Source organism: Teleopsis dalmanni, chromosome 1, assembly GCF_002237135.1.
Source record: "Teleopsis dalmanni isolate 2A chromosome 1, ASM223713v2, whole genome shotgun sequence".
NCBI lineage: Eukaryota > Metazoa > Arthropoda > Insecta > Diptera > Diopsidae > Teleopsis > Teleopsis dalmanni.
Genome location: NC_051846.1, coordinates 150,086,859 through 150,101,124, shown reverse-complemented (window position 1 = coordinate 150,101,124; position 14,266 = coordinate 150,086,859). Strand labels below are relative to the sequence as shown.

Sequence of the window (14,266 nt, the reverse complement as noted above, 5' to 3'; positions counted from 1 at the left end):
CTTTAATTCTTTATAAAAGAACTATTGAAAAAGTAAACACAATTATTTTTAAAATTTAAGTGCCTTTCGGCCCAAAAAATATCTGAAACTGAAAGAAGTGAAGTATTTATCGAACTAAAAAAATATGTGATTGATCAAAGTTAAGGGGTTTCTTGTTGGATTGTTTCTTGTTGGATTGTTTCTTGTTGGATTGTTTCTTGTTTTTGTCTGTAAAAAATAATTGTAAAAAACTATTATATCAAAAACTGAATTTTTGAAGTAATTTAAGCTTAGCGAATGGTAGAGTTCTCATGACTTATCAATGTTCTCGTGTTGACGAAAGAAATTTATAATATGGTAATTCAGATTTTATTTCATTGTACGCTGTATGAACTCTCGTATGTGTATCGAAATAAGCACAGGAATGCAGTATGCTTACTGTATAATTTATAAACTAAAATATGCAAGCAAACATGGAGATAATATTGGCTTGTATTTTGCCAAACAGTATAACATATTTTTTATTTAAAGATATAAAAACTATACGCTTAATATAAATTATTTTTGTCCAATCTGTCAATCTCTTGCAAACGTATTGCAAAAGTATTCTCCAATGACATAGTAAACAGATTTAATTTTTCAAAAATATTCTCAACACCATTTGAAATAGTATTTAAGTCACATTTTAAATATATACATACATATATACGTTATAATAAGCAAATGTCAAAGTACCAGCTTGTAATATCAAAAACGTAGAAATTAAAATAAAGTTGCAGCTGATAGCACTAAAAACGCGACAAAATACAAAGCATATCCTAAAAAATATCTGTAACAAAAGTCACCGATGAGACAAGCTTTTTAGTACAGAGGATAAACCCCAAAAAGCGTAACTTGTAATTAGTAAAAGTCTGGCCAGAAGGATATGTTAAACCGTATTGCAAGCTTCTAACTACATCAATCATATTGAATAATAATGATAATGAATAAAAATTTAAAATTTGAAAGATTTGTTATATCAATTTATTTACTGATAGGGCAGTAGTGATGAAAATGAAGGAGGTAGAACCTAGTATGCCATTTCTCAGCCGACATTTATCGCTAGTTTTTCTATCGGTGAACACTCTTTTAAATTTACATTAATGGCTTCTGTTGTTGTTGAAGCCAATGTCGTCCTAAAAGCAATACATAAAAGGTTTACAAACACATTGTACAACGTAATGGTATATTGGAAAAAAGGAGTAAGGAAGGGGTATGGGTAAGGATACTGAATCAAACCGTAATCCAAATTGAGGGATCTTTAAGAGCTTTATTGAAGGTTGGAAATAATTTTCAGATTTCCTGTAGAGTTGAAACCAATTACTAAAATTGAGATTTATGTATTTTTCGCACTCTCAACAACCTCAATACCTCTTCACTTTTATAAACACTATAATTTATAATTTAATGTTGTATTTTGAAAATCTTATATACAAATATAGCTTTTTGGAAACTTTTTACATTTACGTTTAAGGAATTTTAAATCACAGTTCAATCAAAAAAATATATCTGTCCTTAAATTAGATCACTTGGTGCTAATTGCGATTCGCCTTCGGCAAGATAGATTTGCAACGATTTATATAGTAGAGCTATTCCCAGCTGTTTTTTTATCTTCATTGACCAGTTTTTAGATGGCCCATAATAATCACCGCGCTTTATGTTTGTCAAATGATTAAGACTCAATGCATCGATTATGGCAGCTTCACGGGTATATGCTTCTATGGGTAAAATATTATGGAATACATTCAAGCAAACAACGCCGCATCCATTGCCCCAAATTTTTAAAATACGATCAAGTTTTTTGTTATTTGCAAATTTAGTGGGCGGTGATTTAATGAGATCCATATTGAGTGTGTGTTTCCTAACTATTTAATAAATAAAATCCATAATGAAGATCTTTAACGAACATGCTATTATATTTCGATGTTTACCTGGTACTTTCTTTTCATTTGAAGTGCCTCTACCAGAATGCAGCTGTGAATGTGCTTTCATAGCATCATACAGATGTGAATAGGGACGCGAGGATTTACCCTTACCAACATAGAATATTGAATGTAGGAAACGCTTCCAGACATCAGGTTTGTTAAGGTACTAAAAAATAAATAATTTTATTTAAGTTAAATCAATACACACAATTACTATTTTATGATATTTTATGACTTACTACACTCTCCCCAGGTAAGTTACAGGATATGCAAGGATCTATTAACATATATATAAAGCTCTGTTTAAGATGACCTTCACGCATATTTCGCTTTTCTTTATTATTTGCAAAATAGGACATGGCATCTGCTTCATACTTCAAATAATTTGCTATATTCTCAAATTCCTCCTCCCTGCGCACCGTACGGTATAATTCCACAGAAAATTCTACACAAAAGTAAATTTTATTATTGTTTGCAATGTTGCAATATTATACACAATGAAAAAATTATAATTTAATAAATGGCTAACTTGGCTTTCTGATTCTCGAGTTAAGCTTAGCTCTTGCCTTCGCAAAGCTTCTCTGAACTACCAAATTAAAGAATTTAAATTGATTAGCAAACATGATCTAAAAGTTTCCAAAAATAATGCTTAAAAATCGACAACACAAAATATGAAACAATCACAAAGATTTAAATTTATTTTTTGAAAATAACTTATATTTGATACTTACTTTGGTCCTGACTACTTTGTTTTTCTCTAAGTTCTTTCATTAATTCTGGATTTCGTTTGTACTTCACTAGACGTTTAATGTATAAACGCTTTGTAGTTTTAGTAATAGGCCCTGAAAAATATAACGAAAAATATAGTTATATATTTTTATATACCATATATAAAAAAAATACATATACATAAACGAGAGTAATTGAGTATATAATAATTGATAATTGAGTATATATTTTTCGGAATATTGACTTTGCAGTATATGGTGTAGAATTTTGTTAGAAGTGAATCGTGTCTTTTAAAAATCGTGTTTATGGTAAGTATATATATAATATCTGATGTCGCTGAATCAAAGTTGAAGATAGCAGAGAATTTGATGAGGTAAACATGAATTTGAAAAGCAATGGGCTTTTTACCAATATACAGTTCATTTTTATACTATAAGAGTTATTCTCCCACATCATATGATAGAATTCAAAACTTTGAGTTTTCTGCTGAAGTCAGTACCTCTTGGATAACATGACATAGATTTCTATCTTCAGGTAGAAATATAAATATTATACAATTTATTTCATTTAAATTTGTCGATATTTCGTAATTTATAATTTAAATTATTTTTTTTTTAACAATTTTGCTAATTACACGTATATAATAGTGTCACCGAAAATAAGCTTACATAGATATACATGACATACTGTTATATATACCGACATTGGTGTTTATTATCTCCTACTGGTAATCCAAAAGGTCTCAAAGAACTCCGTCGCTTTTATACTTTTTTAACCCAACAATATATTTACCCATGTATTTGTAATTATAAGTGCTGTCGTGTTATCTGTCATATAAATTCCCATGGATTTTCACAATAACACACCCACTTACTGTCACTAAATATACATTTTTTAATAATATTTACAAAAGCTTTGAGGTACTAAACATTAGATATTAAATTTATGCGTTCTTGCGTTGATTAAGTTAACTATATCGGAACTAATGTGCAGTATTTCGTTGAATCGGTTAGGCTAGAACATCATAGTAACTTATCAGTCACGTTTGATTTTATATGCGCCAATTAACAAGAGCAATATTTTGGATGAGATTCTTACTATAAATGGTTAAATTACCGAAGCATCATTCAATAGAATTTTAAGGGTGCAGGAAAAGATAGATATCCATATAAAATGCACCAAACTACTTTATGCTGCTAATAGCAATGTTACTTATCACAAATTCGCCTACACGCATGATATACAGATATACAAAATAGGTTTACAAAAATATGTGACGAATCTTCTTATTTCCAAACAAAGTGCTTTCTGAAAATGCCCGAGGCGAATATAATAAACGTAGTGGATGAGAAGAGTGAGTGGGTGTAAAATGTAACAAAATAAAAACAATTTCAGTTATACATATTCTGAAATAGTACGCAACAAATTTGACCAGTTTCGAAAGACTATATAAAGAATTCATATTAAATAAGCCGATAGAGACGAAAGGATAACTATTACTTAAAAAATGCAGAAATCATAGAGAGATATTTAAATAAATTTAATGGTAGTTACCTGGTGCTTCACCAAAAGTTGTAAGTTCTGCACGTAATTCATCAGTCTCATAATCAATTGGCAAAGTTATGTTAGTGGACTGCGTCGTCGTTGTCTGATTCAAGTTACAGCGCTTTCTACATATACACAAAAAAAAATTGTTTGTAAAAATGAAATTTAAGCACATTTTTAAATATGTATTAGAAATAATTTATTGTGTACGTATTATATACAATTACTACCGAATTCGTTCCATTATAAATATTTATTTATAAAAAAATTCTTACAATATTAAAAATTGTCTATTGGTTACAAATTTATGCATCTCAAAAGGAAATTTATTGCAACGTCCTGGAACCAATGACTTATTACACAGTATGTTTTAGTTGAAAAGTGAACGAAAGTCACATGTAATAATATGAATTAATAGATCTAGCTGTAAAAAAATACATAGTTACCTTATAGCTGAACTTCTTTGCTGTGCCACTTTATTTCCGGGATTGCTTGGTAATTTGGTTTCATAAAACACAAGTCCATTTTCATCGTCCGTATGCACATAAGCTTCCTTCATTTGTAAATAAAAATCACTTTTGGGTGATCGTATGAAGCTCATACTGCTGTTCATACCGCTTAAATCGGCACACATCGCATCAGGTACTTCTAAGTTATTTTGTCTGTTAGCGTCAAACTCAGGTACCGTTTGGTAACTACTTTCGGTGTCCGGTAACACATTTAGTTTGGCTGTTTGAGCCTCTGCCACTCTTTGAATCAACGCACCCAACGACACATTTTGTACTTTACGTTGTGGTACTCTTTCTTCTGAACCTTCTTTAAGATCATGTGATGCTATGGAACCACAAGCACCACTATCTCCATCAGTCGTCTTACTGGATTTTTCTTTATATAAAACGTTAGTAAAATTAAGATGATCACTTGCCATTACATTGTCGATCATTTCACTTATGTCGTCATACTCTTTCAGTATAGTTTGACGTGCTTTAGTGTTTTGTACCTTCTGTCGCCAAACGTCTATTAGGGATACGCGTGACCGACTATGGTCTGGTGCAGTCTGTGAAAGTTCTTCAACGTTTTCACGTGTTAATGCAAATAAATTTATTGGTTTTTCCTCAGCTTGTGAAGATTCATCTAACTGAATAAGGTTATTTTATTTTATTTCTAAGTAAAATTGGGTTATTTAAATACAATTCTATTTACCACAAACGTTTTATTAACTAAATTCATTTTTTCAGACGTTTCTGTATTTTTTCCTATGTCAGCTGATTCTTTAGGCGGTAAGTCCAATACCGGAAACTTTGGCTGCAACTGGTGTCGCCGATGTGTTATATTTATATAGTAAGGTGAAGTAACATCGTAGTTGTAATGTACTCGGTTTGGTGTGTATTTGATGCTGTCCAACATTTCATTCGTCACTCTAAGCGCTTTGTTATTTGCTTTGTCGGGAGTATTTTTGCAATCTGGTTCAGCATTTGGTGTGGAAGTTTTTTGATTACATATTTTTTTTTGTAAATAGTATTCGAATTTAGATTTCGACAATGAATCCTGTGAGACATTTTGTTTACATTTTAATATTTTTGAGTGATGTTTTTGTTTTTCTCTAAATTTGTTTTGGAATATATGATCGCGCATAACTTGGACAACTTCAAAGTAGCATTCTTCAATCGCATAATGCAAAGGCGTTTTACGTTGATCATCTGAAATATCTAACTGAGCGTTGTGCTCCTTAAAACATTCTTATTATTGCAGTTCTAAAATTTTATTTGTGTTTGCTGTCATTAGCTCACCAGTAGCATTTCTACTATGCCAACGCGTCCGTGCATAGCCGCTATGTGAAGTGGGGTCATATTTTCGTCAGTAAGAACATTTGGATTAGCTGGAAACACATTTACGATTAAAATTTTATGAAATGGAAAATATTATTAAAATTCACCTCCGCTTTCGAGAAATCGTTTAGTTATTTTATATGACAATTCAGCATTTTCCATACCACACGAGAAATGCAGTGGTGCAATACCACGCTCAATAGGCACGAAACTCGGATCCACCATATTTTTATCAAGTATACTGCAAATGTCTCTAACGGTTTTAAAAAGGCATTTAGTTTTACAAACATTAGTCAATTACAAAATAACGGCTTAAAAATGTCAACTTACTCTTCGTTTTCATCATCAAGAGCATCAATTAATATGAGCGCTAAGAAGTTTAGCCGCTGATTCATATCAATATTATTAGTAACAATAAAAACGTAGAATCTTTATCAACTACAATTATTTATTTCTGACGGCTCTGCTAATAGCACCACAGCAAGAGTAATGTTTACGAATGGCTTGAAATGTTAAGCGTTCTTTGTTGTTGTTTTGAAATCGTTTCTTAAGTTCTTTACGTCAGATGGCGGTCTGAAGAAATTTAAAATTTTTAATGACAGTGTTGCATTTTGTGACTTTGACGCGATCAGTAATAATTCTTAATAATTTATATATGATAGCAATACTTATATATAATTGTCTTGCATTTAATATTTATATCAATGTATGTTAAATATATTATATATAAGTTGATATTAAATCCTTTTTTAAATTTTAAAGCCCGGTGATTTGATGGTGGAGTTCGATTAATTTAAATTTTACTACCATAGCGCAGTGAACACAGTATCAAACTCTAAAAAATTATGTATACAGTTTTATAAACATATACTAGAGTAAAAAAATTACCCAGAATAATTGTTTATACCAAAATCAAAAGTCAAATTGCGGTATCTCTAATCGTTATTGTATCATAAATAAAGGTCACAAGTTATAAATATTTTTATATCAGACATTTCTTAATTTGACATATTCTTAATAGTATAAGAACTGAACAATTTTTTATTTAACATAAATCTACATTGTTACAAACAACTAATAGGAGACCAGGGGTTATTCAGCTATGATGCCAAAGTACCGTTGATATTTCATCGCTTGAAGGAAAGTGGGAGGTTGTCTCCATATAGCAGCTATTAACTTACTTATTACATAGTTTCAAAATGAGTTAAACAGTGTTTCTTTTGCTATAGAAAACAAAAATCAGCCAGGATAATTACCAAGTATTAGCTCACTAGTGGGTGTCTGTAGATATTTATTGAAGACTATTTACTGAAGACAAAATACTTATTAAAACACAAAATACTCTATTTAACTAGTTCTATTTTCATTCATTTACATTATTATTTTACATCTAAGAATGTTTCTAGTTTAGCTTTAATAACTTTGAATTAAAGAATAAATTGATTTTAATTTAATAAGAAATAACAATATTACACTTGTGACAACATTTCGTACCATATTAAAATTTTTTTCACATTTTTTTATATTTGTATTAAAAAATTATAATTCAGTTTATAATTTTTATATATAAAAATTTTATACCATATATAAAATTATCACCATATCAAATTTAATAATTACAGAAGGTGTGTCGTAATCTCAAACAATATATAGAACATCAATTATCGATAACTGTTTTAGTCTCAATCACACGTTTGTAATAAATTGCAGACCTTTTCGGAATACGTTCCTTGTTCTCGCTTGTCAGGTTAACATAGTACAAACCAAATTTTTCACTGCGAACCATTAAACTTAGTGAGAATTAATCGACGTAAAAGGTATCAATGAACTTACGTGTAACCTCTCTGCCATTCAAAATTATCGATTAAACTCCAATGAGTGTAGCGCGAAACATTACAGCCACTGTTCACAGCATTTAACACGGCTTGCAGGTGGGCCTGAAAAGGCGTTAATGAAATTAGCACACTTTCCACACGCAACATAGGTGTTGCTGTACTTAAACTTTTCAGTGCATGCTTAACTGGTATTTTTATTTTTTTATTACCTTCAAATAATCGATCCGCTCGCTGTCATCTAGTGTACCTTCGTCCGACCAACCGTTTTCTGTTATTATAACTTCAACATTATTGTAATTATCACGTATCCACCTGTAAATAATTGTCAAAAGAATCATATATTTTTGAAGATTAATGAAATTGTTTTTACTTTAGTAAATCTTCTAAGCCTTCTGGCACGCAATACAACCATGTGGATTTTGCGCGTCTCCATTTGCTATCAATGTCATATTTCAGGTGTGCATCATGGTCCCAAGAAGGCACTACACCTTTTGGTGGTAGTGCTTCCTCAACATAACGGGATGAGTAGTAATTCAAGCCCAAAAAATCACCAGATCCTTTAATGGCATTTAGCCACCAACTTTTAAGAGCTGATAATCGTGGCCATGCTCGTCCTTCTTTCTGGCTGTTACTAACAATATCCTCTATCATAATGTATGGATAATTTCCCGACAAGCTAAATATGGGATGTGCTAACCAACCCAACTAAGAAAATGAAAGTATTTGTTAATATACAATTTTTTACACCGTAGCTTCAAGGTTTCATACCGAATATTGCATTCCACGATCTACTGCATCATTATCATTCGTCTTCGGATACAAAAAGCGACTGCTTATTGTGATGCCCACTTTACCGCCTTGGGTTTCGAAGTACTTTGCTTTATAGAGACGATAAGCTGCAGCATGTGCTTTCAAAGTAGTTTCCATGCACATGTAATCAGCCACGCCAGGAGCACGAACCATTGGTGGAAAATTACCACTGCCATACCCTGGTACACAATAATCAAAGGGCTCATTAAAAGTAACCCATACCTTGACACGATCACCAAAATTTTCATATAAGGTGTCTGCGTAATAGCGAAAATATTTAATAAATATTTCATTTGTAAATCCTCCCAAATCGCTTAAGGCTTGTGGCAGATCATAATGAATCATAGTTACCATTGGTTCAATACCATTACTTATGAGCTTGTTAATAACCATATTGTAGTAATCGATGCCCTTCTGATTTTTTGACGAAATATCTCCATTTGGCAAGATTCTAGGCCATGAAATCGAAAAACGATAGAAGTTCACCTACAAATTAAATGAAAGCGGATGACGATGACATGCAAATTTCAAGTTTTACATAATTGTAAATTTATTATAATTTATCTATGGTCTTGCTATAACTTTCTAATATATAAACTAATTTTACACATAATACAAAATTTATTACTACAACTTTATCTCAAAAAAGAACAGAATTTAGCAACTTACCTTAAGTTCTTTAAGTGCTGCTAGATCTTGTTCAAAACGATGATAGGAATCTGGACCAATGTCGCCATTCGAGCGATCATCTATCATTTCGGGATGGTCGTGTGTAAAAGTATCCCAGATCGATAAACCTTTACCATCTTCATTCCAAGCGCCTTCAATCTGATAAGCGGCGGTCGAAACGCCAAACGAAAAGTTTGATGGAAACTTTTCACTTCCGATTTTATGTTTCAATTCGCATATCTTCTGGGCATTTATCGCTGTCACTGATCGAGTGTGCAGAAAACAAAAAGCGACAACCAACAGCTGTAAATCAAATTTAGTTTTATTATTTTTAGATATAATATAAATTACACTCATATTCTAATAAGAGTACACATAAGAATATACATACCAAATGGTAAGAGTACTTCTTCATTATCGTGACTTTTGCAACTAATCGTAATTCAATTATTAGACTGCGAAGAAATCGACTCAAACAAGTCTCCCATCAATACGGCTGCTCCTCTTCGGCAGACCGTCATGAACTGATAAGAATGTGTATTGTTTGCAAAAGATTGTTTGATTTTTTCTTTCTTTATTAAAATAAAAATCACTTGCATCTACACTGAGTTACAAAAATTTTGGTACGCTATATAAAATGTACCAAAATTTATTAATAAAGCAAATTATCACAACTTATGGTAAACGATTATTATGTCAATTTATGTAAGCCATTACTATCAGATAATGTGGAATGATGGTGGCCATACTATTCAATGGCGTAGCCAGGATTGTGCTAATGGGGTAGAAAGGCTATTTACTGAAAAATAGTTTTTGTTTGATTTTTAAATAAATTTAGTATTAAATACTAAATAACAATATAAATGTAACAGTTAATAAACCTTGTTGTCCAACAGAGAAAATAATTTTAAAAAATATAAACTAATACTTTTCTCAGCATTGTGAATATACAATAGTCTGTTTTAGAAAAACTTCATTTACAAATTAAAATAGTTGGACCAAATAACTTGGAAATATAAGTATAAATATCCTTATTTTATAAATTTAAATATTTTTTGTTCTTGATGTGTTAAACAGCGCTTTTTTAAGAGTTGAGCTGTAACTCTTAAATCAATCTTAATCATTCAATCTTAACTTTAGATCAAACTTTAGATAATAACTGCAGAACTTACTATCATTCGCTTGTGTTCCCGACGAGTTTAGGAACATTTGTAAAATTTCTCTTCTATTTCATTGTGTTTTGTGTTGTATTATTTTATTAGTGCAACATACTAGGTTGGCAATGTTAAGTGGAACCATCCGGAAAAACCTTAGCTTTGACGAGTAAGATGAAATTAACTAATGATAAATTTACCGACGTATTTGAAACGTCAGTCTTGGGAAATTTTTGTTATGAAGCAGTACACACCACAAGAACGCGTTAAAGCTCATGAGAATTTTTGGCGAACAATAATCAAAAATGATTTAATATTAAATGGAACCATAAACAAACAAAATTGGCGATTTTAATGAATGGAAGACCTTCAAATTATTAAAAAAGCGGTCAAAAGGTGACAGTTGTGGAATTTGTGACAAAGCAACAACCTTCAATCAGTTGCGTTATTGTGGTTTAATAATCAATTTTTTAAAGTGAATTGTTATTGAAAATGATATGCAGAACTTTTACTTTCAATAATACAGTGCACTACCTTTTACAACTCGTGTCCAAATCGATTTCTTGAAAAAATAAAACTAGAAACTAAAAAGTTTCTAACCCATTAACTGTATCCAAGTGTAACGCGGTAAGATAAATTTAAATCGTTCAATTTTATCTGCCTGCAATAATTTCTAAATTTATTTGAAAAAAAAATAATACAATAATTCAATAATAATACAATAATCAAGTATATATATATTGAAGACCTCTAAAGATTACTCAGTAACGATTACACAATTCTGACCTAAACGCTTGCAAAAGGAGTTTGAAACACATTCAATCATTAATAATACTTCACTCAAGACCTCAAATCAATTAGGTCTTGAAATAAATAAAATTTAATTAACAAAATCCAATAATCTGCATTTCAATATATACCTTTCTGTACTTGAATAATTCCATTCTGATAACTAACCCATTTTCATACAACCTGTCCTTATCACCCCGACATGAGTAATAAAAATTGTTGGGTATTTGTAAATACTGCAGACTTAAAAAGAAACCTATATTCTTCTCAATCCATGGAGGTACTGCTATCAAATTCATGGATGACGATAAAGTGAATTTGAAGCTTTTAACATTTCCTTGGAACTACAATTCCAGAATAGTTTTGATGAACACGATGACGTGGCATATGAGGAGCATATCTATTCTAAAGTTGATCTAGCTCTTGACACAAATTCGATTCGTTATTAACTTATCTGATTTTAGTCAAGATAGTTACTTTAAATTGCTTTTTGGACTACACTATATTTTAATATAGCTTGGTTTTCGAGATTAAGGCTTTGAGGTTGAGAATTTTAAAATACATCAATGTTGACGTATTTAAGTTATGTTACTGTCACTAACTTAATGATGAATATAAAAAGTTTATAAGTTTCAGCAATGGGGTGAACCGGCAATTGATCGGTTCACATTCTGGTTCAATGTGGAATGGATGTATAATATAAGAGTAGAACGTATTTTTTGCGATTTTAACATATAATATGATACAGTAAACAATATAAACAAAACAACTAGTGAAAACATGGTTTTGACGAAAAAAAGTAGCGCCTTATTTTTATTTTTAAAATTAATTTTTATGCAAGTTTGAATTATAGTGGGAGAAGCAATTGGACATCAGGAACTATAAACTAATTAAAAAGAATATATCATATTCGAATATTTCCTAAGACCACTGATGATGACGTGGCAATACTCAAAACTGTGTTGTATGGTCAGCAAATTTTCAATAAATTAACTAAATTTTTGTTCTTGTCTCTTTTTTTACTATTCGAATCCATCTAACTTTTGAATAGTTTCTTTTCGTCATAAAGACGCGTCACTCTCGACAAGCAAAAATTAATATATAATTTTAATTTATAAACAAAAAGTTACATTAAATACAAAATAAATGCAATCGAGGGACTTCATATTCAAACAGTTTTTTACGCCAAAATTATATACATAAATTAAAACCATAACTTAACAAAACATAAAGCTTTGCCAACTACTTCAATTTGAGATATGTATTGTTTCAGCAAAGAAGTTCCTGATCATTGTTTGGTGAAAGACAGCTAATATAACATAGTATAGAAAACTTGTGAAGAGGTTAGCTGCAGTCTAAATAAATTAAAATAAGTTAAAATATATATATTTAGAGTTAATACCGTTAAATTATAAAATTAAACCTAACACATTAATTAATTTTAAAAAAACTTATATAAGTTAATGAACATTAACATATTTTAATAATCATGCTATAATTGTATCAAAACAATATCCCGTTGAAATTTGTGTTCTGATGCAATTTTGTTAAAACAATTTACGGTTACCAAATTATTGAAAAACAACATGTTTGTTAATAATTTTGTCAAAATTAGACACCGTAACTGAATTTTCTGCAAAACAATATACCGCAATGGATATTGTTGAAGGGTTATTGTTGTTGTCAATATTTGTTTTTCGAATTAAGAGTTTTAAGTTAAACACGCACTCGCTAAGTTAGTTTAAGTTAGTTATTAAGGAAAAATATAAAAATAAAGTGGTCATCTCGAGAAATATCGAAAATAGACGTATAATTTTTATTTTAGGTAATAAATTTAAATCATAATCAGAATTGATATATATCTGAAATGAAGGAAAATGTTCTCGAATATGGATATCGTTAATTAATGTATGAACAATGTGGGCATCTGAGAAAAGTGACATAGTCTGTAATTGAAAACTCTCGCTCAATATGTCACTTCTTTATGTTCGCTCCACATTTATTTGATACAAAATGGAAAACTGCACTATAGCGAGACACCTCAACAAAATTGTTCGTTATTTGAGCGCAAAGTTAAAAAATTTTATGAAATGTTGGAGTGTAGCACAAATAAAAATGGAAGTATTTAAAAAATTAAAGCAATTACTATTTTTGTTTGTAAAAAAATAATCACGAATCTAATCATTGTGCGATGAAAATATTCAATTTATTGCTTAGCGGAGATACAGAAAATGAAAAGAAATATGAATATTTAAAAGGTGAGATGAGTAAAATAATGAACTTTATTTAATAAAAATTAAATGTATATTATATAAAGCAGATTTTAATTATGAGGACTTTCTGTGCTATTATAAAAAATTGCTTCCTATTTATGTGTACTGTCAACGCGTTTTTGCAAACACGTCATTGGATGAGCTGGAACTGGAATGGTTAGGTGGAAATTTGAAATACATTACATTAGCAGAAAGTCAAGATGAATCAAAAGGAAACCTCGAGCAGTTACTTCTGCTTACCGCAGTGCTTGAAAATGCATTGGGCAACGTTTATTATACTGTTTCGGAAAAGCGTAATCCGCCACACTTGTTGAGAGATTTATTGGCTACAGCTGAAATTGCAAATATTTTTGGAACAGATCTGGTAAATTTTTTTTTATTATAGTTTATTGTTGAGTTAAAACTACAATTTATAACAACTGGAACTCAGTTAATCTTAGCAGTTATTTGAAGTTTAAATTGTTGCTAAACAAATATTTTAAAAACAATGCTATCACAAAAAGAATGGTGTACTGGAATTTAACAGTTTAAAATAACTATAATTAATTGATTCAATAATTCAATAGCTGGTTTATGATAGCGTTCTAATATAACATAACAAGTGAATTTGTAAATGAACTTGCACAGTAACTGACTAATTAACACTGACTCTTGTGTTAAGCTTCAAATTCAAATTTGGATTGAAATAGT

At 30.3% G+C, this 14,266-nt stretch overlaps 2 protein-coding genes across 2 annotated transcripts; both read right to left on the bottom strand.

Moving 5' to 3' along the window:
* Window positions 1–1,414: 1,414 nt before the first annotated feature.
* Window positions 1,415–6,563, bottom strand: LOC119669333. The gene is made up of 10 exons (XM_038079174.1): window positions 6,377–6,563; window positions 6,154–6,299; window positions 6,008–6,096; window positions 5,421–5,945; window positions 4,664–5,355; window positions 4,227–4,342; window positions 2,675–2,785; window positions 2,183–2,388; window positions 1,950–2,109; window positions 1,415–1,883 (listed from the first exon to the last, which is right to left on the bottom strand). Exons 1-10 carry the CDS (start codon window positions 6,439–6,441, stop codon window positions 1,534–1,536), a joined length of 2,460 nt encoding a protein of 819 aa, XP_037935102.1. The 5' UTR covers window positions 6,442–6,563; the 3' UTR covers window positions 1,415–1,533.
* Window positions 6,564–7,633: 1,070 nt separating this feature from the next.
* Window positions 7,634–9,881, bottom strand: LOC119669332 (myrosinase 1-like). The gene is made up of 7 exons (XM_038079173.1): window positions 9,752–9,881; window positions 9,361–9,663; window positions 8,650–9,177; window positions 8,252–8,586; window positions 8,091–8,193; window positions 7,880–7,983; window positions 7,634–7,821 (listed from the first exon to the last, which is right to left on the bottom strand). Exons 1-7 carry the CDS (start codon window positions 9,773–9,775, stop codon window positions 7,704–7,706), a joined length of 1,515 nt encoding a protein of 504 aa, XP_037935101.1. The 5' UTR covers window positions 9,776–9,881; the 3' UTR covers window positions 7,634–7,703.
* Between the last annotated feature and the right edge of the window lie 4,385 nt (window positions 9,882–14,266).

Excerpts from the sequence above, each read along its gene's own strand:
- LOC119669333 (XM_038079174.1), bottom strand. The coding sequence starts at position 6,441 with ATGAATCAGCGGCTAAACTTCTTAGCGCTCATATTAATTGATGCTCTT. Across the intron at positions 6,097-6,153 it reads ACGATTTCTCGAAAGCGGAG|CTAATCCAAATGTTCTTACT; the intron begins GTGAATTTTAAT and ends ATGTGTTTCCAG. Across the intron at positions 5,356-5,420 it reads TAGTTAATAAAACGTTTGTG|TTAGATGAATCTTCACAAGC; the intron begins GTAAATAGAATT and ends AACCTTATTCAG.
- LOC119669332 (XM_038079173.1), bottom strand. The coding sequence starts at position 9,775 with ATGAAGAAGTACTCTTACCATTTG. Across the intron at positions 8,194-8,251 it reads GGCTTAGAAGATTTACTAAA|GTGGATACGTGATAATTACA; the intron begins GTAAAAACAATT and ends AATTATTTACAG. Across the intron at positions 7,984-8,090 it reads AGCGGATCGATTATTTGAAG|GCCCACCTGCAAGCCGTGTT; the intron begins GTAATAAAAAAA and ends ACGCCTTTTCAG.